The sequence below is a fragment of the Pollicipes pollicipes genome, unplaced genomic scaffold (assembly GCF_011947565.3).
Source record: "Pollicipes pollicipes isolate AB1234 unplaced genomic scaffold, Ppol_2.1 Scaffold_2555;HRSCAF=2994_pilon_pilon_pilon, whole genome shotgun sequence".
Taxonomy (NCBI): domain Eukaryota; kingdom Metazoa; phylum Arthropoda; class Thecostraca; order Pollicipedomorpha; family Pollicipedidae; genus Pollicipes; species Pollicipes pollicipes.
In genome coordinates, this window is record NW_023596136.1 from 25,807,604 (window position 1) to 25,829,686 (window position 22,083).

General features: G+C 63.3%; 2 protein-coding genes across 6 annotated transcripts in view; one reads left to right on the forward strand and one right to left on the reverse strand.

Annotated features, from left to right (window-relative positions):
• The first annotated feature begins 1,108 nt into the window (after positions 1–1,108).
• On the forward strand, positions 1,109–2,620 carry LOC119111161 (uncharacterized). The gene is made up of 3 exons (XM_037234991.1): positions 1,109–1,287; positions 1,600–1,828; positions 2,264–2,620. Exons 1-3 carry the CDS (start codon positions 1,202–1,204, stop codon positions 2,432–2,434), a joined length of 486 nt encoding a protein of 161 aa, XP_037090886.1. The 5' UTR covers positions 1,109–1,201; the 3' UTR covers positions 2,435–2,620.
• Positions 2,621–5,665: 3,045 nt separating this feature from the next.
• The window catches only part of LOC119102321 (MAP/microtubule affinity-regulating kinase 3), a 49,300-nt gene continuing 32,882 nt past the window's right edge, over positions 5,666–22,083 (reverse strand). For 2 of the 5 annotated variants that reach the window (XM_037225691.1, XM_037225704.1), the window contains exons 7-15: positions 20,213–20,433; positions 17,994–18,209; positions 17,431–17,596; positions 16,656–17,046; positions 13,667–13,867; positions 11,372–11,419; positions 8,306–8,356; positions 7,875–8,010; positions 5,666–6,854 (exon numbers count right to left, since the gene is read on the reverse strand). In XM_037225691.1, the coding sequence (XP_037081586.1) occupies positions 6,636–6,854; positions 7,875–8,010; positions 8,306–8,356; positions 11,372–11,419; positions 13,667–13,867; positions 16,656–17,046; positions 17,431–17,596; positions 17,994–18,209; positions 20,213–20,433 (1,649 nt within the window). In that variant the 3' untranslated portion in view covers positions 5,666–6,635. Of the gene's footprint in view, positions 6,855–7,084; positions 7,137–7,874; positions 8,011–8,305; positions 8,357–11,371; positions 11,420–13,666; positions 13,868–16,655; positions 17,047–17,430; positions 17,597–17,993; positions 18,210–20,212; positions 20,434–22,083 lie in introns of all 5 variants that reach the window. The other 3 variants (XM_037225719.1, XM_037225698.1, XM_037225711.1) reach the window with 3 other exon arrangements.

Here is a 22,083-nt window from a genome sequence, read left to right on the forward strand (position 1 = left end):
ATTCATTTTAAGTTGCTGAGCTTCTGCCCAGTTTAACAGAAATTTTGCCTCTGTTTTGTTTTGTTTTGTTACCAGATGGGACTGTAGAGGATGAGGGCTTTACATGTAACACACCAGCACAGCTACTGTGGTCTGGTCGGCCTCTGCTTGCCAGCCACGAGCCAACCTTTGTATGGAAGTTAGGCCAAATGATGTGCCCTGTTTGGGACTCACATTCATTACCATTACACAGCAATTAACATTTGTCATATTTCTCTGAAATAAAAGAGGTGGCAGTATACATCATGATTACATTGCTTTGCTTTCTGAGAGCAGGCACTATAATGTCCCAGGATAGTTGTTTGAGGCTGAATGCAAAGCACAGCAAGTGGTCACTTTCCTTCTTAAAGTGCAGTGTGAATTGAATAGGGGCTACCTTCATGCATTCAATGCATGCTATTTCAAACTTGCTTCAGCTGTATCTTAGTAAAGCACTTAAAGGAGTATGCAAATGCACCATCATTATGTTACTAAATAGTGTACTTACAAAGTGTACTTTGTGAACATTTTGTCTGATTTTTGAACTTGGGCAAGTCACTACAGGGTGTGAAATCCTCCATATTTTTTTTTTGCATTGTCAGGTGCACAGTTCGCAGGCTTAACAGGGGATTTGTACCCAGGTGTGCAAACTTTGATATAGCTGCCCAAACTGATGCTTTGTGGGTGGGTGCTGGCAGGCAGGGTGGTGAAATCAATGATGTAGGGGCCACTCGGTCAGAACATTGGAGTGGCATGCTGCTTAACAGCTGCACCATGTCAGCCAAGCACAAAACAGTTTGGCAGTTTGTATGTCAATGATTGGCATATAGGCGGCGCCACCATGTCACATCACCCTCTGGGTCTTGGCACTGTCTGTCTGCCATATAAAGAAGTGGTTGGTTGTCAGTCCTCACCAGTTAATACTAGAAACTTTGTGGCATGCTGTTGTGCCACATTCGGCTTCATTCTTCGTCAACATTTTACCTCGCGGATGTTGTGAGTGGAGCACAGCCATCTCTGGAGCTGAAAACAGATAACGACATTGCATATGACTTTGGCGGAGCACCATCTCCTCTCACACGCCTTCACGGCAAAGCCTGAGTGGGAAGCTGATGCTCACATCAATGTGTCACCCACCTGTCTGTTTGCAGTGACCTCTCTGGGGGTGCCCGGCTGAATCAGGATGGCGATTCCCGCCCATGACCTGGACATCAAGATTTATCAAGAGCTCCTCGTGTACCGGATCCGAGCAAGTGGATCCCAAGTGGGGTAAAGGCAGGGACGATACCCCCGGGAAATAAGGGATTGTGTAAGAACCGGGAGGCGTGGAAGACAAAGTCGGATGTCGGACGAACAGACGATATGGATCTTGTCAGGAGCTGATAGCCACGCTACGTGCAATTGGGATGTTTGTCTTGAGAGTGCGTGTTGGGCTGTTGGAGCTTTAAAGGTCATAAAGAGAAAATATTTGCAGCAAAGAATTGTGATTTTTGAACTAGATGCTACCACAGCCAGCACCGTTACCCTACTTATCCCGTCGCGCGCGACCTCTGCACGACCCTGACCTTGCGCGTTCCACAGCGCCCTGGGCTGTTTCCACCTGGAGACAGGCCAGCTGGCGGAGCGACGTGAGACTGATCCGGCTGACCCGGCCGACCTCCAGCCGGCGGGGGTCACGGCCAGCCCGCTGACCGTGACACTGCGACACGCGGCGGGTCGAGAGGTCAGCGTGGATACGCCGCCGCCGGCTGACAGGCGACTGGCGGTGACCTGTGCCCTGGTGACGGCCCTGGCGCGCCAGAGGTTGAAGGTGAGAAGCGGAGAGGTCCGCTGACCCCGTGCAGCGCGTAACGCGGGTTTGGAGGGTGGGGCTCGGGTCACCATGGGTCGCAATACTGCAAAGATTGGAAAAATTTGGACAGGTCTGAGATCGGAGCATATTTTGACTGCTCTGTGTGTCAAGCTCACGGATTTAAGCGCTCACGTCCTTGTTTGATACTCATGAACACACAATTCATCATTCCGGTCTTGGTGGTAAATGGCCTGTAGTGTGTTGGTTACCATGCAAAATGCGATCAGACGAAGCATTAATGTTCTGAAGTGAAAAGGCATTATCAGTGCGACTGGAAGTGTAGTTGCACTCATTCAGACTTCCCCCGTGGCGAACCACACCGCCGCCTGTCTCCGCGCCGCTGTGTTGGTGGCCGGCGTGTCCCCTCACACAGTGTCGTTTCTGCGTGTTCAGGCGGACGCGGCTGTCTCGGAGACACGCCGGGCCGAGCCAATGTCGGCTCGGGTCAGGGTCAGAAACCGGCCGCCGGCCAAGCGGCCGACCGGCAGGAGCATCATCAACCCATCGGCGCGGAAGCGGACGGCCGAGCCGGGCCTGAGCTTCGAGTCGGACAGTCAGGAGTGAGGTGGACAGACGCCTGGAGGGGGGTCTGTGGGGCTCGTGAGTAGTAAGACCGATAGCTGATGCTCTAGCTTCGAGTCCGACAGTCAGGAGTGAGGTGGACAGACGCCTGGAGGGGGGTCTGTGGGGCTCGTGAGTAGTAAGACCGATAGCTGATGCTCTAGCTTCGAGTCCGACAGTCAGGAGTGAGGTGGACAGGTGCCTGAAGGGGGGGGGGGTCTGTGGGGCTCGTGAGTAGTAAGACCGATAGCTGATGCTCTAGCTTCGAGTCCGACAGTCAGGAGTGGGGTGGACAGGTGCCTGAAGGGGGGGGGGGTCTGTGGGGCTCGTGAACAGTAAGACCGATAGCTGATGCTCTAGCTTCGAGTCCGACAGTCAGGAGTGAGGTGGACAGGTGCCTGAAGGGGGGGGGGGTCTGTGGGGCTCGTGAGTAGTAAGACCGATAGCTGTGATGCTGGCTTCGAGTCCGACAGTAAGGAGTGAGGTGGACAGGTGCCTGAAGGGGGGGGGGGGGGTCTGTGGGGCTCGTGAACAGTAAGACCGGTAGTTGTGATGCTCTGGCCTCAAGTCCGACAGTCAGGAATGAGATGAACGGACGCCTTGGGGAGGCGGGGGGGGGGGGGGGGATGCTGTGTGGGGCGTGAGGAGTAGGATCGATGGCTGGTGCGGGGTGAGGGGGAGGGACCCGGCAGCGGGAGAGACGCCTGAGGGTAGTATTGAGGAGACGGAGAGCACATGATGTTGGCTGCGTGGACTATAGAGCCATGTCTCTGGGCTGGATTGTGTGCTGTTAAGCTGGGCATGGTCTGTTAGGCTTGCCTGAACCATGTGCAGCACGGTTATGACAGCTGCGTTTTTCGTGATCGCACGTATAACTGGTCTGTGTTGAGCTTTATATTTTTGGGGCGTTTCGTCACACATGCAACTTTATTATCGCCACCCACAGACCATCCGCTTGCACCCCTCGATTTGTCGCAAGTTGTAACTGACAGGTTATTTATTATTTCACTTGTAACTCACCTAGTGCACGTGCAATTTGTTATCCAGCGATTGGTGACTGGATTTTTTTTTGTACCAGAGGGAAATGAATTATGGAAGACATCCGCACCGATCACTATGCTGACTTTCTGTGCTTTAAAACACTCGTACACCGTTAAGTGGCTTGTGCTCCTTGTTTGTGATTGTTAAGTAATTTATATTTTGGGATGAGGCACTGTGATATTTTTAGTGCTCGAATGTTGCTACTTGCGTACAATCCTAACAGTTCGTGGAATCCACCAAATGATTGTGAGCGCACCCAATAATGAATGCACGGCGCGTGTGCCTTCAGTGGCGGTGTGACGGCATGCCTGCGTGACGCGATCGGCCAGCTTGTCTGAGGTTCATCCTCGCTCTGCGTTTGTCCGCAATATATGCCGAGCCATCGCCGCACTGGCAGTGTGCTTTGAGTACAACGAAGGATACCCGGCCATCCCTGGAAGTCAGTGTCTGGGCGCCTAAGGCGGAAGTCTCCAGCATTGATACTTGACCCACAATGCTGGTCGACGTCTCTGGCGCGGCCGAGACCCGTCGCTTGGCGTGACGGCCGCTGTCGGGGTCACGAGGGTCACGAGGTCACGGGGTCGGGGTCACGAGGCTGTCGGGGTCACGCTCTCGAGGGACGAGCCGCCTCTTGTCGCGAGTGCCCTCGCTGCGTCACTGCAGTGGTAAGCTCTGTTCACACAGGCGTTCCCCTTCAGCGTGGCGGGCGCGCGTCCATAGCCCTAGGCTGTAAACCGCACATAAAGCCTGCGGCATAGTTTTGTTGCATGCGTCATACTTTTCAACACATGCTACTTCAGCACACGTGATATGCTTTCTCCTCCCACCTCCCGTCCCAGCACGAACAGTGTCAGTGCTTCCCGTGCCAGCGCGAACAATGGGAGCGCGCACGGCAAGCTCAACTGGAACTACGCATGTCTCCCAGTCGCATCCACTGCTGATTGGCGCCCTGTTGATAGATGTTAGTGTAACAGCTGATCTAAGATGAACCAGCAGCGATGATACAAGACAGCAACATCTTGTCGCGTCAAGCTATGTCGTTTTGTACGTGCTGCGGTACAAAGCCCCACGTCTTTCCCTGCTGACAAAATCGCCGCCAACCAATAAGAAAACAAACATTCAAAGCAGCCGTGCGAGACCTTGTCCCAGACAACGGCGCTAACGATCCCCGTAAGCCGACGGCCATCTCTCCTGACGTCAGCCGGCGGGAACCGCTCGCCGGTGACCCGTAGATAAAACACGCTTGGGAAGCACGCGGGATTACCCTGGCTACCATTACCCCATGTCAAGCAGTGCACGCCAGCTCTCGATGACAGAAGAGCACCAGGAGCGCGCCGGGCGCTTGTCCGGGAGCGCAGTCCCCGAGGACGTCGGTGGAGTCCCGAGCCGTGACGAGGTCGACGCGGCTCCTGACGCGCCCTGAACCTTCCCGGCTTGGACGACGCTCGACTGACAGCCGAGGGGAGGCGGAGTGTCCGGCGGGCTCGTCACCCCCGCGGGGGCGTACGGACGAGCGCCGGCTGGGCGCGCTGCGACTGTGCCGACCGTGGGCACGGCGGTGCTACTGTACGGCGAGCGCGCCAGCTCACGAACGGAAGGCATCGCAATGCGCCGCCACGCCCGTTCGTCATAAGATACTGAAGCTGCGATGCTGCAATGAAGCAGTCCGATGCTGAGAAAACGCTGCAAGTGCGCAACATCTGACCCACCAGGTTACACCTACGCGATGACCATCAGCACATAGAACACGCCGGTGGTTCATAATCGTTGCTATGCAGTCAAATTGTGTTGCTGCCTTCCAGACGTTAATTTCAGACCGACGGCACAATTGTGTTTCAGATTGCATGAGACTGATATATCAATTAATAAAGATCAACTTAAAAGTCATGTATTATTCATTACTAATTATATTAATAGATTGTGCTATTCAAGCTGATGACCGTTGCCTGTAAACGGCGCAGGACTAAACCCAGCACCAGGTGGCAGGGACTGCCCAGCTCCTGGCTGGATGCAGTGCCATTTGTCTCCCTTCACGAGAGGCGTTGGCGAGGTACTCAGCCGCCGCCTGTCCAAGTGGGCTTTTAAAATTTGTTGTGCGCGACGCTGACGCGTACACCAACACGCCCAGGTGGCAGCATCCCCTCCCCTCTCGCCAGTCCCCACAGCTCCGTCGCCGATCCCCACAGTGTCGGCCGCGGCTCCTTTTATCACATGTATTTTAGAGCTATTAGCATTCTGTACAGAGAAATAACAGAAACCCAACACAGTCGGCCGTCGCGCCGCCGCGTCGGTAATTCGCACGTAACTAGGCGGGTTTAGTCTGGAATCGGGCGCGCCCGGTCGGCGCCTCGCCTCGCGCCGCGCGCTCCTTCTCTGCAGCACAGCGCGTCATTCTCTCCCCCTCTCTCTCTCTCTCGGCAATCGCGTATCACACTCGGGTCGCGCGGCAGCGGCCGCGCGCCCTCCCATATGTACAGCGTCTAGCATTGTGCAACGATGCCTCCACGGGTCCTGACCGTAAAAACACAGCGCTCAGACGCCGCGCGGACGGCGGGCGCCTCGCGCACGCCGGTCGGTGAATGAATATGATAAACCGATATCAATGCACAATCGTGCGCGCGCTGCTGGGGCGGGCGGCGGTATGGTTGCACGTAATACTAATAAATACATCCACAAATGTTAGAATTATCTCGGCCCGGTCCGCGAACCGCGCCGCGCGGGTCCACAGAGCGACGACACGACGCGGGGGCCGCCCGCCCGCGCGCGCCTCGGGGGGGAGGAGGAGGGGGGGGGGACGACACGTCACACAGCGGGGAGCGGATCACAGATTGCGCGAGCCCCGATTGTCCGCGGCGCGACGCGGCGCGGTGCGGCGGGCGGCGCGCCCGCGGCCCCGCGGAAGGTAGCTGCACCGGAGTTGAGCCGCGGCCGCGGGCCGCGCCCGGAAGACGCCCGCCGGCGTCCGCTCGCCGGCCGCCCGTCCGTCCGCCCGCCGGCCGCCACATAGACGTAACAATTATATAAAAGGAAAACAACGGGCGGGACGCGGCGCTCAGTGGGCGTGGCGGCGTCGCGGCGGCGGCGGCACCGGCCGACACGAGCAGCGCGCCGCCGTCGCCGTCGCCGGCCGGCCCGGCTCCGGCGGCGGCGGCGCCTCCACGGGTCACAGCTTCAGCTCGTTGGCCACCTTGCTGGCGATGTTCTTGAAGCCGATGGAGGTGCCCGAGATGCGCTTGAAGCGCACGCCGTTGAGCGAGAGGCGGGGCAGCTTGCACACCTCGATCTCCCACTGGACGAGCGAGTCGGTGCGCGGATCGCCGTGCACGCACAGCAGCAGGAACTTCTCGCGCTGGTCGTAGTCACAGCTGTTGGCGTCCAGCACCTGGCGGCACGACGCGGGGTCAGGCGCCGGTCGGCGGCGTGCGCTGCGCGCGGCACGCGGCTACCCTGCACCCAGCGCGGCGGCCATCGAGCGCCCGTCGCCGCCGCCCCAGCCAGCGCATGCCAGACAAACCCAGCCGGGTCACCCGGTGAGGGAAGGTGAGGTCAGGAGAGGTCGGGTGAGGTCAGGCGAGATCAGGCCACCCGTGTACCCCGGCACGCAACACTTGCCTGGCGGCCGACCGGTCCGCTCCACACGCTTTGCCTGTCTCTCGCTTTGGAGCTGGGGAAGAGAGAAAGGCGTGCCAGACGGCGAGACACTGTCGCGCGCCGCCGCCGCCGCCGCCGAGACAGGCCGAAGCCAGGGGACGCCGCAGACGGCCGGGTGCCAGGGCGGACAGACAGAGGCGCGCCGCCAGCAAGCCGAGCCACGCAGCCGGGAGACGGACAGTTAGAGAGACAGAGAGAGAGAGAGAGACAGAGAGACACAGACGGAGAGACGTCTGCACAGGAGCTACATCAGCCAGCGGGTGGGTTACCGGAGTGTTACGTGAACGAGTGCCGCGTCGAGACGAGCGACAACAGAGAAGGACGCAGGCACCACGCATCGCCGCCGACGGCAGAGGGAGCGTACGCGGGGAGCGCCGAAGCCCAGAATGCGGAGGTACGCACGGGTCACGGGCAAACAGCAACGGCCACGAGCTAATCGTAGAACATAAACTACAAACCCGTGCCCAAGCATACCGCACCGAGCAAACATACCGACCCGACACGGTCGGTATGTTTGCAATCCACTCCCACTGAACAGGTGGTCGAGACTGATCCGCTGACAACATGCATGTTTACACGGCGTGAATCACGGAAAGTGCGTGGGTTCCTTAGTTCACTGCACGAAACTATTCCTCCCGACGGGCTGCCTTCGCGTGACAGGCCTAGACAGGATTAGGGGGGGGGGGGGGGGGCAGGCCGAGCCGCCGCCGGCGGAGCACTGCCCGCGTACCACGGCGCCACGCCAGCCTACCTTCCTGATCTCGTCCATGATCTCCTGCGGGTCGCGCGACGAGGTGGTCTTCATGCTCCAGGTGAAGCGCAGACTGCGCGGCTTCACCGGCTCCGGCTCGCCGTTGCTGGCCGTCATCGGCGTCGTCATCACCGGCCTGCGGCATGTCAGTGGCGTCATCAGCACCGACGTCATCGGTCCGCGCGGCTCACAGAACAACTCTCAGCACGTCATCGGTTCATACCGGCGCGCCATCATACAGCCGACGCGCGCCCCGACAACAGCTGGCACGGATCGCCGCGACAGGCTCGACGGCAGCCGGGCTGTCCCGGGCTGCCAGACCCGCCTGGACAGCGCGGCACCGCAGCGGCGCGGCATTCCCGCAGGCCGTCGGCCGTCGGCCGGGCCGGCGGCGGCGGAGGAGTGAGAGCGGCCGCACGGGCCACACGTACCGGTCAACAGCCGGCCGGGTCGGGGTCGGCACTGGCGAGTCCGCTCCGTGCCTGGCGGTGAGCAGAAGCGTGATCAGACAGACGGTGGCGGCCGACGACGCCCGACGCCAGCGAACACAACGCCGGCACGAGGGAGACGACCCACCCCAGCCTTGCAACCAGGAGTGCCGCTCACGCACATCAGCACGCTTACCACCAGAGGCCGTCTGAATCGGGTGCCAGAGTTCCTCCAGGCCGGGTCTGTCACGCCAACACTCGGCATCCGTCAGGCATCTCGCCCACACATCTCGGACATCTCGCCCCGCCCCGGCGCGGACGTCCCGGACCATTCGTCAAGACACCCGATATTCTACCTCATCGTCCGCGCGCCGAATCCCGGATAAAGGAGGGTTCATCTGTGGTAAGGCCCACCGGCGTGCTAACAATGCAACATCCACGCGGCGGCGGCCGCAGGAACTTGTCACGGAGAACTGAATGCGAGATGGATGGCGGCGGCAACGGCGGCAGCAATCACGGCTTGAGAACGCCAGGACGCACGGCACACACGTCGGCTCAACGGAAACAAAGCGTTCCAGCTAGTCAGGCAATATGCTTTTTGTATTTCCGCTGACTTCTGGCGTCGAAAGGTCTTTCCGTTGGGGTGGGAAACACGAGATGTTTTTAGGAACCGGATAAGTTACAGCTTAGCCTTTGACTGATGGCTTTCTGGGCAAGCCTGTTTTTAATAGTTTTGTTATAGACGAGAATGCGGCGCACGTCGTCGCCCAGCCTCCTGTGGAGCACAACCGACTGCAGAGGCTACATTAGTACTCCGTGGCCATCGCGCAACCGAGGTACGAACCCGCCCCCCCCCCCCCCTCTCTCTCACGTGGGAACCGAAGGACTAACCACTCGGCCATAACGCCTGTTCACCGTAAAATTAAAGATCTGAACAACAACCCCCTACCTTAGGCGATGACCGGTTTAGGGGAGGGGGGGGGGAGGGGCGCAGAGAATGGTCGAACGGGCAGTCAGGTCAGGACGCGTATTTTCCAAAATCTGTTTCGCATTATCCGAATTACATTTCATACGTGTTCAATCCAGTGACATCTGCGATGATGGCCGCAGTTCGAGTTTCAACGATTCACGTGCAATCAAGACCTCGGTCGCCCCTGGCTGGAGCTCGAGTGTTATGGGTGCCGTATGAGACCGGCCGCGGCTCTCAAGAGCCCATCGTCGTCGATCTGAAGTGCCAAAGGCTCCTGTGGAACTTAACGCTCGCGAAGTCATAATTCGAAACGAAATGAGAGACACCGGTGAAAGTCCTTTAAAACTTAGAGTAGTGAGGAAATGAAAAAGTAATATTACAATGAGCCCCACCACATCGGCACAACTTAAAAGAGAACCATCCGCCAGATTTCCGAACGCTGGGCTTTCATTCAGAATGTCCGTCCCTGATCTCCTCAGGTGCAGCCGTGCTGGCTGGGGTGCGCGTCGGCCCTGCTGCCGCCCAGCGACCCCCGGACCCGGATCGGGCCGGCGGTCCGCAGCCAGGCGGAGGCGCGGCCGCGATCCCGAGACGACGCGCCGGCCCGCGGTTCCCACATTCAGAGCGCGGCGCCGGGGCTTCACTTCCAGGACAGCGGGCAGGCTTCACTTCCGGGTGGGCGGCAAGCCCCTCTGGCGTGCATACGTAAAGTCGTGTCTGCATACGACGCCTGCGGACATCACTGGCAGCTGGTGCACGTCGCGTGGTCGGCGGGTAGCGTCGGGGGCGCGCCCGTCACCTCCCACCCTCGCCAGCACTGCGTCAGGACCCGACCGCTCGAGCTGCGACGCCGCCCGCCAGCGGCGTCGCCCATTCGTTACAATAACGGGCCGCCGCAGACCTGGACCGGCCCATTGATTCCGGCTCCAGGGCCGCGTAAGCCGGAGCGCCACAATCAATTTGGCGCGGTGGCCTCGCCGCACCGGCTTACCGCGGCGGCCGATCCGCGGGCCGTCCTGCGGCGGCGCTCAGCCGCCATCCGGGAGCGGCGGGCGGCGAGCGGCGCCGCCGGCCGATCACACGATAGCACCTCGCGCCGCTCAAAACCCGATTTGATAGAGCTCGACGGGAACGGGATCAATACGCGGGCGACACGTGATGACCGACGGCCGGCGGGCGGCCAAAGCCGGCGCGGGCGCGACGGGCAGCCGCGGCCGCCACATCAAAGGCGGCGGCGCACGCGGTCGCTCGAGCCGGCACGCAACGGCGGCGCCCGGCGGAGCCGGAGCCGAACCCGCTGAGAGTGATGCCCATTGTGTGCCACCCCGTGCCCGCCCCCCTCACCCCAGAAAGCCGCCATCAATATCAGATTGGCATCCGCGCACTCGGTGATGGGTTTCACTGCTGCCGAATTTTGACGCATTGCGCGCTCGTGGCATCGGCGAGAGAAAAAACAACAACAACCGGTTTCAAGCATATCAGGCTGGCGTTGGCGTTCAACCGCACGCATACTGAAGCGGCGACTCGCTGCTGGCTTCGGATCGACACAGCCATGCTGACCGACTGAGACGGGAGGTGTGTGTGTGGGAGGGGGGGGGGGGGGGTCAGGGGCTGTTTGCTGGCTGTTTTCTCCGTTCCAGCCGCGCTGGCCCAACACATCGGCTGCGCGGCTGACCGCTGTTTCCAGCGCACCGCCGAGCAGCCGTCCACGCGATGTTTCCCGCTGGGTGGAGCGCGAGCGAGTGCCACTTCGAGCGGGCACAGACGACAGCGGAGCGTGTCGCGGCGACTCAGCGGCGACGGCGGCGCGAGACCCGCTCATGCAAGCCGTCGCTGGCGGCAGGGTCGGCGGCCGCGGCGGCGGTCCAGAGTACCCCGCGCGGCGAGCCGGCTGGCGGCTGGAGCGATGAACGGCCGACACCGGCGCCGGCGAAGCGGACGCAACGGGGAGCGAGGCGCCCGCCGAGCCGCAAACGAACCGTCGGAGGGACAGCCGAGACAGGCGGGCAGACGGCCGGGACGGGCAGGCAGACAGGCGAACAGACAGACAGCCCGACAGACAGACAGACGGACAGACAGGCAGACGGCGAGTCACGTACCGGTCAGTGGTCGGCCTGGTAGGGGTGGGCATGGTAACGTCTCCCGGTCTAGAGGTGGGCAGAAAGAAAGAGAGACAGGTGGTCAGTACACGCAGTGCCACAGCCCCTGGATGAGACAGAGACGAAGCCGTTAGCCAAGCTGAAAAAAACAGGCGGTGATGCCGGGCCAGGCGGGCGGTGCGCCGACGAGTCCGCCGCGCGTCAGCCGCTCGCCGGCCGACAGGCCACACCGTGCCGCTCGTCGCCGTCCATACCATCCAGCGGCACCAGTCGGCTGCCGGCCATCACACAGGCCGCGGGGGAGACGAAGGAGCGATCCCCAGGACAGCGTAAACACGAGATTAGACCCCGAGTCTCTCAAAGAGCTCTATTTTGTGTTAATAATCTCACACGAAATCCCTCCTTCATCTCCTTTTTCTAGTCATGAGAACACGAACGTATGCAAACCCCACTCCTATTTTTTTTGTAACATTATTATATTCGGAGGTTACGCTAAAAGCTTTTACGCCCACTGCCGCCAGCGGGCGTTGTTTTGCCCGCCCACGCCCACTGCCGTCCGCTAACGCCCCGCAGTGCTCGCGTCCGCTCGCAGGAGCGCCATTAGCCGCCGAGGATGCCGTTCTGTGGTCACGCCGTCCCAGTTCGGCTCGCCGCGACCGCGTCATGCCGGCCCCGGCGAGCCGACCAATCAGGGCCGACGCCGGCGCCGGAAGAGGCGCCGGCGGCGGTAACTGGCTATCCGGCAGACACCGGCTGGGGCACAACGCGCGGTGACGAGAGCGAGGTGCAAGGTACGCGGAGGCGGCCCCTCTTCTGAACAGGCTGGGCAGGGGTGGACGCTGGACGAGCTGGACAAGAGCGGACGTTAAACGGCTGGGCAGGAGTGTACACTAGACGGGCTGGACAAGGGTGGACGTTAAACGGCCTGGGCAGCAGTGGACGCTAGACGGGCTGGACAAGGGTGGACGTTAAACGGCTGGGCAGGAGTGGACGCTAGACGGACTGGACAATAGCGGACGTTAAACGGCTGGGCAGGAGTGGACGCTAAACGAGCTGAGCCGCTAGAGTTCGAACACGCTGGGCATGAGGCGCGGTGCAGAAGCGCCCACAGATGGGTTCGTGCATTTGTGAGAGGGCCGATCTAGAGACGCCCACGACAAAGGCGCTTTGCACATTCATGACCGGATATGAGGATCACGGCGCGGAATGAAGATAGCCGGTACGGTTAAATCCGTCTTTCGAGCAAATGTCGAGGTTTTGAGCGGCCAGAACAATGACGACTGGTGCCTAGTTGCGCTCAAGTGTGCCTGCCGATTTAGTGGGTTGCTGTTGATGAAGGCGTTAGCAAAAACATACTGACAATTAGTTTACGAACTAAAACCCAAAGGAACAAAATTGGCGATATTTCAGAAGGAACCACTGATAGGGACAACCGATGTCAAAGGATAAATAAACTGGATCTCAAACTCATCAACAAACAGCAGCGGCCAAACGTTCCTGTAGAGTGTCGAGAACAACAGGGTATGACATACGGATAGAACAGCCTGCAGATCAGAAATCCCATTTAAATATAACCCGCTCACAACTCGGCCAGTCATCGCCCCTGCATGCCGGCGGCGTTGGCTCGCATCGAGAAAGTGTCAGTACCGCCGTCACCACCGCAATGGTCCATCGCTGTCAGTCCAGTGAGCGGGCTCCACAGATGCCACACGAGCCCGGACTACCCACTCTCCTTTACCGAAAGGCGCTCCGGTCGGTACCAGCTCGGTATGCTTCAAACACATTCCCGGCGCGAACTCCGAACACACCCAGCAGCGTCCGCCGGCCCCGGTCACAGGACACGATGCCTGAGAGTCCAATTTTGATTCATCCCAACGCCTCGGCCGTGCTTGAAGCGCCCCGTTCTGCTGTCCCCAGGCCGACCAATTAGCAGCAGCGTCACGTCTCTGGCCCGAATCCGACCGTCGCTGGCGCAATAGCTAACGAGCGGGCGAGGTAATTAAAGCGGTTCGCCAACAGAAGCCACACTGCGCGGAGGTGGTGCGACAATCCCCGGTTTCGTTGGCGTCGAGGACAACGCGAGTCGGCGGTGGATCCGATCTGTCATCCATCACCGTGATCCCTGTGATCCCGTGATGCAATTCCCGATTCCTATCATCCCCACCGCGAAAACGACGGCAAACGAACCACTGCTCCATTCAAAGCACAACCCCAATCCGACCACGAGGGCGCGCACTCCCGATCAAAGCCGAACAGATCTCCGCCCGAACTCCCCGCCCGCCCTCCTGCACGTACCGCTTGGCGAACTTGGACGAGAGCTTGGAGAAGAACGAGGTGCGGTTGGTGTCGTGGTGCGGGCTGACCCCGGCCGGCCGGTGGCCGGCGGCGCGCGTCTGGCCCGAGTGGAACGTCGAGCGACTCACGATGTTGCGCGTGAAGGGCGCGCTGCGGCCGGCGGCGCGCGGCGACAGAGGCGCGCCCGGCCGGCCGGCGCCGCTGCAACAGCACGGACGGACGTCAGGCGGGGGACGGGAGGCCGGCGGCGCGCACTGCTCCACACGGCGCCGGCGTCGGCCCTGGGCTCAGTCAACGCCGGCTGGAAGGAGCTGCTCGCAAGTAGGAATCACAGGTCTACCAGCAACAACGCTGACATGAGTATAGCGAGGGACAACCTCCAATAGCGGGGGGGGGGGGGGGGGGGGGAGGGCGTAGGCTGGACCGTCTCAGCGACACAGGGGAGAAGGGCGATTAGCTGAGTTCGCCAGAGCTGCCAGAAGCGCCCAGCTCCCCGTGAATCAGACCAGCACGCGGAAGCGGGCCCCACCACACCACACGGATGCGCGTGGGAGGCAAGACCACCTCGCAATGCGCATACGTGAATGCCAAAGTGGGGCGCACGCGCCACCTTGGCGAGGCGTGGGCTTCCCGGGAACCGATCAAGTCACCAGCCACGCGCCTGAGGGCGACTCGAAATAGCCGATCCACAAACTTCACCGAGCCTGCCGACCGGTATGCGCGAGCCGGGCCGGCGAGGCCCGGGCGTGCCAGAACACCGAGCAGCGTCATTCATCAGCAACAGAAATACACATCACACCGCAACACAAATACGCAACAATACAGCGCGTCCCAAGCCGCGTCAAACACCGCATGCTGATCGCGGGCGGCAGCACGACATCGGCCAAACACAACACAGATCAAAGCATGCTTACACATACAATCGCCCATCCAAGCCATCGCAGCGTCTCGCCGACGGCGGCGTCTCACGTCAGACCAGATCGCGGCAGATCGGCGCGTGGCCGGCGCAATCGGCACACAGAGCGGCGACGCACAGCTCGCACGCGCCGTGGGGAGCCCGTCCGAGCGCGGTCCCGTGCCCCAGACATCCCGGCCAAGCCACGCCGATCGGCGGCGGCATGGCTGACCGACAGAGGGACCCTCGGGGGGCTCCCTGGGGATCCGCCCTGTGTGGGGCAGCCGAGGGCGCCGAAGCCTTGACTGGTGACTCTCAGGGATTAGCTGCAGCTGGGTGAGAACGATGTCAGATCATGGTAAGCCCAGGTCGTAGGGTTCACGGCGCAAAAGCCAACATGATACACGTTGGAAACGGCGGCGCCATCGAAGTAGGGAGATCAGGGCACGTTAACCCAGCCAAGACGAACAACCGAAAATTGTTCCCGTGACAGCGCTCGAACTGGTCCTTCAGGACCATTGCAAGGCACTGGGAGGATGATCGCGACCACATGATGTCAGAGAACGGCTTTCACTGCGCATGCGCAGCTGCGTGAGCACGGCCCCCCAATGGGGCGGGGGAGGGGGCGGGAGGGGGGGGGGGACGTGCGTGTCTCACCCTCCACATCCGGCCGCACCAGGCGACGGCCAGCCCGTGACGGCGGCGCGCCTCACCGGCCGGCGCCTCCGCCATCGACGCCGACACCGATTGGACCAATCATCGGCGAGGCCGCCGTCACCATTGCAATGGTGCTCGGCGAGGCCGAGGCCGAGGAGCCCAACCACAGTGGCACCGGCGGCGGGCGGGCCAGGCCCGGCGTACAAACACGGTGTCACGCAGCGTCACATCGCCACAAGCAGCGCTCGGCCGAGCGGCGCAGCAGGCAGCACACGACAAGCGGCCGCGGCCGAGCGACGGCCGGCCGGGCTGGCCGCCGGGCCGGAGGCGAGAGCAGCGTGACGGGCTGTACGCGGACGGGAGAGGGGGGGGGGGGACGGGCGGCGGGCTCGTGACCGCCGAGGATCCGCCGCATCCGCAGCGAGGAAAAAACACCGGCTCCGGGACGAGCTCCCCGACAAAAACGCGGGATAAGAAGCGGCGAGGCGAGCCTGGCGTGGAACACGGCAACACAGCTGCAGAGCGTCGACCGCTCCGGAGACCGGGCAGCACGAGAGGAGCACCCGGCAGCGCCGCCGGACCAGAGCGGGAGAGGCCACAGGCAGCCGGCCCGGCGCCGGGCGTCAGGCGTCAGGCGTCAGGCGGCAGGCGGCAGGCGGAGCGGGACGGGTGCGGGGCGGAGCCAAGGTACCTGGACCGCAGCTCGGAGGTGGGTCGGGCGGCCGGCTGCGGCGCCGCCGGCTGCTCCAGGCCGCCGCTGGACGACACCGACGACGACTTGATGTGGCCCTTGGCCGGGCGCGCCCGCTCGACAACGGCCGCGTCGCCGGCGGCCGCGGGCGCGACGCTGCGTGCCCGCCCCGTCCGTTAGTACCGCGCCAGCGACAGTCACCATACGCTGCGCTCAGCGCTACAGCTGGGGAGGGATTAGTACCGCGCCCGCGCAGCACATGCCGCGCAGACGCAAAGGCAGCAACAACGCGACCGCCGCGCTGCGCTTGGGCACAGAGGACCCAGAGCGTTGTCCAGCGGACTTCGCGCGGCGAACAAGCAGCCGGCCCGCTGGAACCAGGACACGTTCTACCGCACAGGGCACACCCACTATCCACAAAACAGATTATTCACGACAGGCGGCGCATGGCCGCCCCAGTGCTGCAGGAACGACCGCAAACCGCGGCCTCCCAGGGCTGTTAGCGCTGGACCGCCTCGCGACCGTGGGGACACCTCAGCCGAGCTGCGTGCAGCGAGACTGGCCCCGCGGGGCACCCGAGCACAGCACCGCTGCGTCCGCCGCACAACACGCCACACGTCCCGGCAGCAGCAGAGACCGACAGCAGCTGCGCCACACCCACCGAACCGCACCTCCAACCACGTGCGCGCCAGAGACCCACGCCACCGCCGCCTCCCCACCCCGCACGCTCCGCCTCCTTCCCTCACCTGGTCACGTCCTTGACGTCGGCCCCGTGCGTCTTGCCCTCGGCGCCGGCCACGGCCGCCGCGGCCACCTTGGCGTCGTACGAGTGCGTCGAGCGGCGCAGTCCGGACGGTCCGATGGTGCGCGCCGCCGCCGAGCTGGCCTTGGGCACGCGCGGCTTGGCCGGCGGCGGCACCGGCGTGCTGGCCGGCTCGGCCGCCTCGCCAGCGGCGCCGGCGCCGCCCGCCGGCGATGGCGTCGTGGCGGCGGCGGCGGCGGCGGCGCGGCTGGCGGCGGCCGCCGCGCTCAACCGCGCCGTGTTCTCCTTGATCGTCGCCGAGTCGACCGTGTTCTGGCGCTTGAAGTGCGTGTGGTTGGCGGGCGCCGGGTGCGCGGAGGACGACGCATTCACGCCTGTCGGCCGGGGTCACGGAAGCTCACCCACTGTCCCATGGCTCGGGCGAACCACGGCAGGGTCACACGCGGAGGGTGAAGCGACCGCGCCACCCCGCCACATCTTCACATACACACAAGCATTGAAAAGAATATCTTGCGAACAAGCGCCGACTTCGGAGGTGAGACGCGCGGCGACCTCGACGGTGACGACACTGACGCGCTGAAACGGCGACTAGTACCAGTCCATCGGCCCAACTAGTAAAACCAACCACCACCTGTTGTAAACGCCAGGTCTCCACATCACGGCCACCCCACGCGCTCACCTCCGCGTCCCACCCACCGCGATCCCACCCGAGCGGCCGGGCCGTCCGCGCATGCGCGCGCGGCCGCCGCGCCTCTCACCGGACGAGGCGCGCCGATTCGGCTTGCTGTTGGTGGTGGCCGAGATGGAGCGGTGCACCTTGGAGTGGGGCGGCGACTGCAGGCTGGTGGGCTGCGGTGCCGGCGTGCCCGGCCCCAGGTGCCGCAGCGACAGCGACGAGCCCGACTGCGAGCCGTCGCTCTCCAGCTGCCGGCGGCCGGGCGCGCACGTCAGTCGCCGGCACGCGCCGAGGAGGCGCCCCGGTACGCCGCCGGCCTTGCGCCCGTTTGTCTCGGTGTTGACACGCTCGATCGTCAATGTCAGTGGCAAGCAAACAGTCACTGCGGGAGGACAAACACGCCATGGCCAGCCGTGGTTTTGCGGCGCCAGACGCGCGGTACACAAACCCCGCCACCGCGTCCTCACGGCGAACGTTGACTGTACACGGAGTGCGGGACACAGGCCGACTGACTCCGACAGCTCCTGTCGCCACATCCCTTTCCCCACGAACCCCACCATGGACCCGTCCAGACCCGCAGGGCGCGCGGACCACCGCCACCCCGCTCGGACAGTCTCTCCTCGCCGCGCCGCGCTGCACACTCACGTCAGTCGCTCGCCGGTTCATCAGCAGGTAGGTGGCGTAGATGTCGTCGAACTTGCAGAGCCGGAGGCTTTCGTCGATGTCGGCGCGCGCGTGGCCCAGCGCCACCAGCTGCTCTATCCGACGCGGGTCGTCCATGCACGGGTCCGGCTCCACGTACGGCTTCAGCTCGTCCTCGTTGCAGCCCGAGTTCATCCACTTGTCCCGCATGATGGCCTGCTGGGCGAGACAGCGCTGGGTCAGCGTCTCGGTCACCGTCGGCGGAGGCAGCGGGTCGGCGAGAGGTCGGCACGCGGCCGAGGTCGGCCAGCAGCGGTCACCATCAGCCAGCGCGACATGGCGTCATCACGACGGCGGGGCTGTGAACCATCGGCTACATACATGATCACATATCGTCCAAGACTTGGCGTGCCAGGACATCAGTAATAGTTTCCGGAGGTGAAGATACTGTCTCTACTCAACAAATAATGTTCTTTCGTAATTCGATTATAAAGGAAATGGCGTACAGGAAACTCATTAATGACTTCTCGAGATGAACACAGTGACGCTCCTCTACTTGGAACTCCTCTCTTCCCACGCACTTAATTGTTCTCTGATACTCTTGACCGGCTGGGACGGCTCGTTCCTTAATTTCATTTCATTCCTCACACTATTTCACTTATTCATTTTCATTCACCATCTCCACCTCTCCCTCGGGCTCCCCATTCACCGTCTTGCTAGTTCAGGTGGCCGTGAAGAGCGGCCCGTCCGGCACGAACCGTCGGCCATCGGGGCCCGCCAATCGCGTGCCGAGCTCGCTCGCGCCGCCGCCGCTGACGTCAGCAGACTCCACCGGCGACACATGCATGCATTTAATGAGCAGTGGACCCTTTGAGACTGCCGGTTCTCCTCGTAAGTGAGCTCAAATGGGAGGCGCTTTCAGATGACGGGGGACATCAAGGGCTTTGCGACGGCCGGAGCTGAAGCTCCATCGGGCGGCCCAGAGAGCTTTAATAAATCCACCTCAGTCATTTCCAGTTCTGAGGGCCGTCCCCATCCACAGGGCATACACCCTCAAGCACAGAGCACCATCATACAAATGAGGCGCCACCATCGCGGCCAACTGGGGTTGCCAAGCACCGCGAGCCCAGCCGCGGGCGCTCGCACAAACACCGCCATCCAACATCCGCAAACTTGGCGAGCGCCGGCAGCACGTGCGCCGCATTGTTTTCCGCTCCCAGCGCGGCATCCGGCCGAGCCCGGACGATTATGTCCCGAAGTTGTGCCGTTCCGGCCCGTCAGCCGTGCCGCCGCCCGGGTCGTACATCAGGCGGCGCGACCCGCCTACGCCGGCGGACTGGTCGGCACCACGGCGGCACGGGGCACGCGCCCGGCGCCGGGCGCGCGCCTACGGTAGACGCTCCACGGCAGCGGAAAGGTGGTGACGGCGTTGGGGGAGTTCAACAATCAGCTGCGTGCACTGATGGGTCGTTGTATGGACGCTTCGAACGAACAGCGGCCGGCGGCGACCCCCATTCAATGACTACAGGTCGTTAGTTACATCACTGATGGTTAACACGACTGTGACAGCATCGACGCTTCTTTCTCAGCAAACAACGAGCGCCGCGCGCACTACCGGCGGTCCCGTGCCGCCACGTGACGCCTGACCCCGCGCCCTCCCACCGCGCCCCGCCGCCGGCAGACACGCGCCGTCCGAGACGCCCGGCCCCGCCGGAGGCCCCGTATCAGTGAGCGCGAGCTGGCGTCGACACAGCTGGCCGTGAAATCCCGTGGCACGGCCGCCGAGCGGCTATGATTTACCGAGCGCGATCAGCAGCGCCCCGGCGGCGTCCAATAACAGCCACAGCGCGAGCCAGCCCACCAATGACGCGCCGCCGAGAGCGGGGCGTGTCCGGCACGGCCTCTGTGCTCGGCGTGACGAGCGCGGGTCGGGTGTCGTTGGCTCGCCGAGCGCGAATGTCCTGACGTCAGCAGGAAGCAATAATGACCCTCACCAAGAAAAACGGGTCTAGCAAAACTGCGCACATTGACGAGCCTGTTATAATGGGCGCGGGGTGTAATCGCATCGCATTCGAGTTCTTAGGTCATCTTCATTATAACGGACATGAGACGTCGCGAGTCACTGCCGAGCTCTGGCGATACGGAGGCGTCGCGGCGCTCACACCGACTCGTGGAGAACCCCTCCCCACGCGACGCGCGCCCGCCGCCCGGCCGCGCCTCACCTCCAAACTGGCGCGCTTGGTCGGGTTGAGCACGAGGAACTTGCGCAGCAGGTTCTCGCAGTCGGTCGACATGTAGAAGGGGATGCGGTACTTGCCGCGCAGCACGCGCTCCCGCAGGTCCTTGAGGTTGGAGCCGTCGAACGGCAGCGAGCCGCTCACCAGCGTGTAGAGGATGACACCCAGCGACCACACGTCCACCTCCGGTCCGTCGTACTTCTTTCCTGGAAAACGGACGGCGGCGGTCACTCATCGCCCACGTGATCTCGCCCCTCCCCATCACCGTAATGACTCGCCGTGCGTGCGCCGCGTCATAATCACGTCCGGAGAGTCGGCTGATCGTCATTACGGGCGCCAGCTGCTCATTAGCTCACTGGCGTCAGCTTCTCGCGTTCCGGCGGCGCTCGCAGCCGCCGCCGGCGCGGCGGACGGCGACCGACGGTGCTCGGCGGCCCGCGGACCCAGCTGAAGCCGGAGTCGGCCGGCCGCCTACGCCCGCAGGCCGGCCCGCTCCCTGCGGCGGCCGGTGAGCTCCGCGTCACTGCGCGCCGTCCCCGGCGTCGCTCGAGCGCGCTCGCTGCGACGGGCGCCGACAGCGGCGCCGCGCCAGACCCCGCCACGCTGACGTGCCCACCGCGCCCCGCCGGCCCCGGCCGTGTCACAATACCATCGCTCGGGAGATGGACGGCCCGGCCGGCGGCGACCCTCCTGTGCGCGGAAAATACGCCCCGAACGACGGCCGGGACGGCGGCACGGTGCGCCACCTTCCTGTCCGGGACGACTCTACTGGACGGACGCCGGAGCCGAGGCACACGCTCCGTGGGATCGTCGACTTGGAGGCTGTCGGGACAGCGGCGGACGCGGCGGACGGGACCTACGTTCCACCTCGCCGGCGTGCCAATTCAAACCCAGGCCAGCCGATGCGACGCCAGCTCAGCATCCAGTGGTCAGACGGATCGTTCAGGCCTCGCCGCCGGAGCATCATCGGAGCCGGCGGCCGGCGCGCGTCAAAGCCCACCACTCGGGACACCATCCGAGAGACCCTCAGCGAATACTGCGGGGTCATGCGGCACCTGCAAGCCGTCGGCGGCGTGAGGGCTGACCGACAAGGACTGACGACGGCCAAACCGAAGACCAGCGACCGAGCGAGTCTCCCGCGCTGACCCCGCCGGGCTCGCGGCACGTGGTTCGTCACGCCGTCGATAGATGGCAGCGCGGGCCCGGAATCCGTCACGGTTCAGCGGCGCGCGGCGCGGCGGGCTGGCGCGTCGCCCCCCACCGGCTCTCAGCCGGGACAGCACGGCACCTCCCCCGCGACCGAGCCGCACCGGCGGGGAGCCCCCGCCGCCGGCCGTGACTGCCCATCGGCCTGCATGGCGAACGACGCGATCGCGCACGCTGCGCCGGCCGGCCGACGTCAGCACGACCAGCGCGAGCGGCGCCGGCGTAGGCGGTCCTACGCCGCGCTCCGACGGGCGTCAGCCATCTGCCGCCAGCGGAAACGACAGCAATCACTGCGCCGCGACGCGCCGTTTCAATCAGGCCGACGCGTGCCGGCGACTGATCAGCGCCCGCGCCGTTCAGCGCAGCGGGCGCGATGGCCCCGCCGGCAAAAAAGGTCCGTCCCCCGTCGCAATGATGTTCCCATTCGACATCCTATTGTCCGCCGCTGGAGCGGCGCGCGACGCGGCTGTCAGGTACGCTTGCGTCGGACGCGTCTGACGGCGCCGACGGGCAACAGACGGGCCGCCGGGCTGACCCGCTGACCTCGCCCGCAGGCGCGGCGGACGGCGCCGGGAAGTGTGGCGCACGAGGCGTCTCGCGCGGCGTCGACGGCGCGGGTTTTCCAGGTAGGACCAATCTGGGACGCTTCG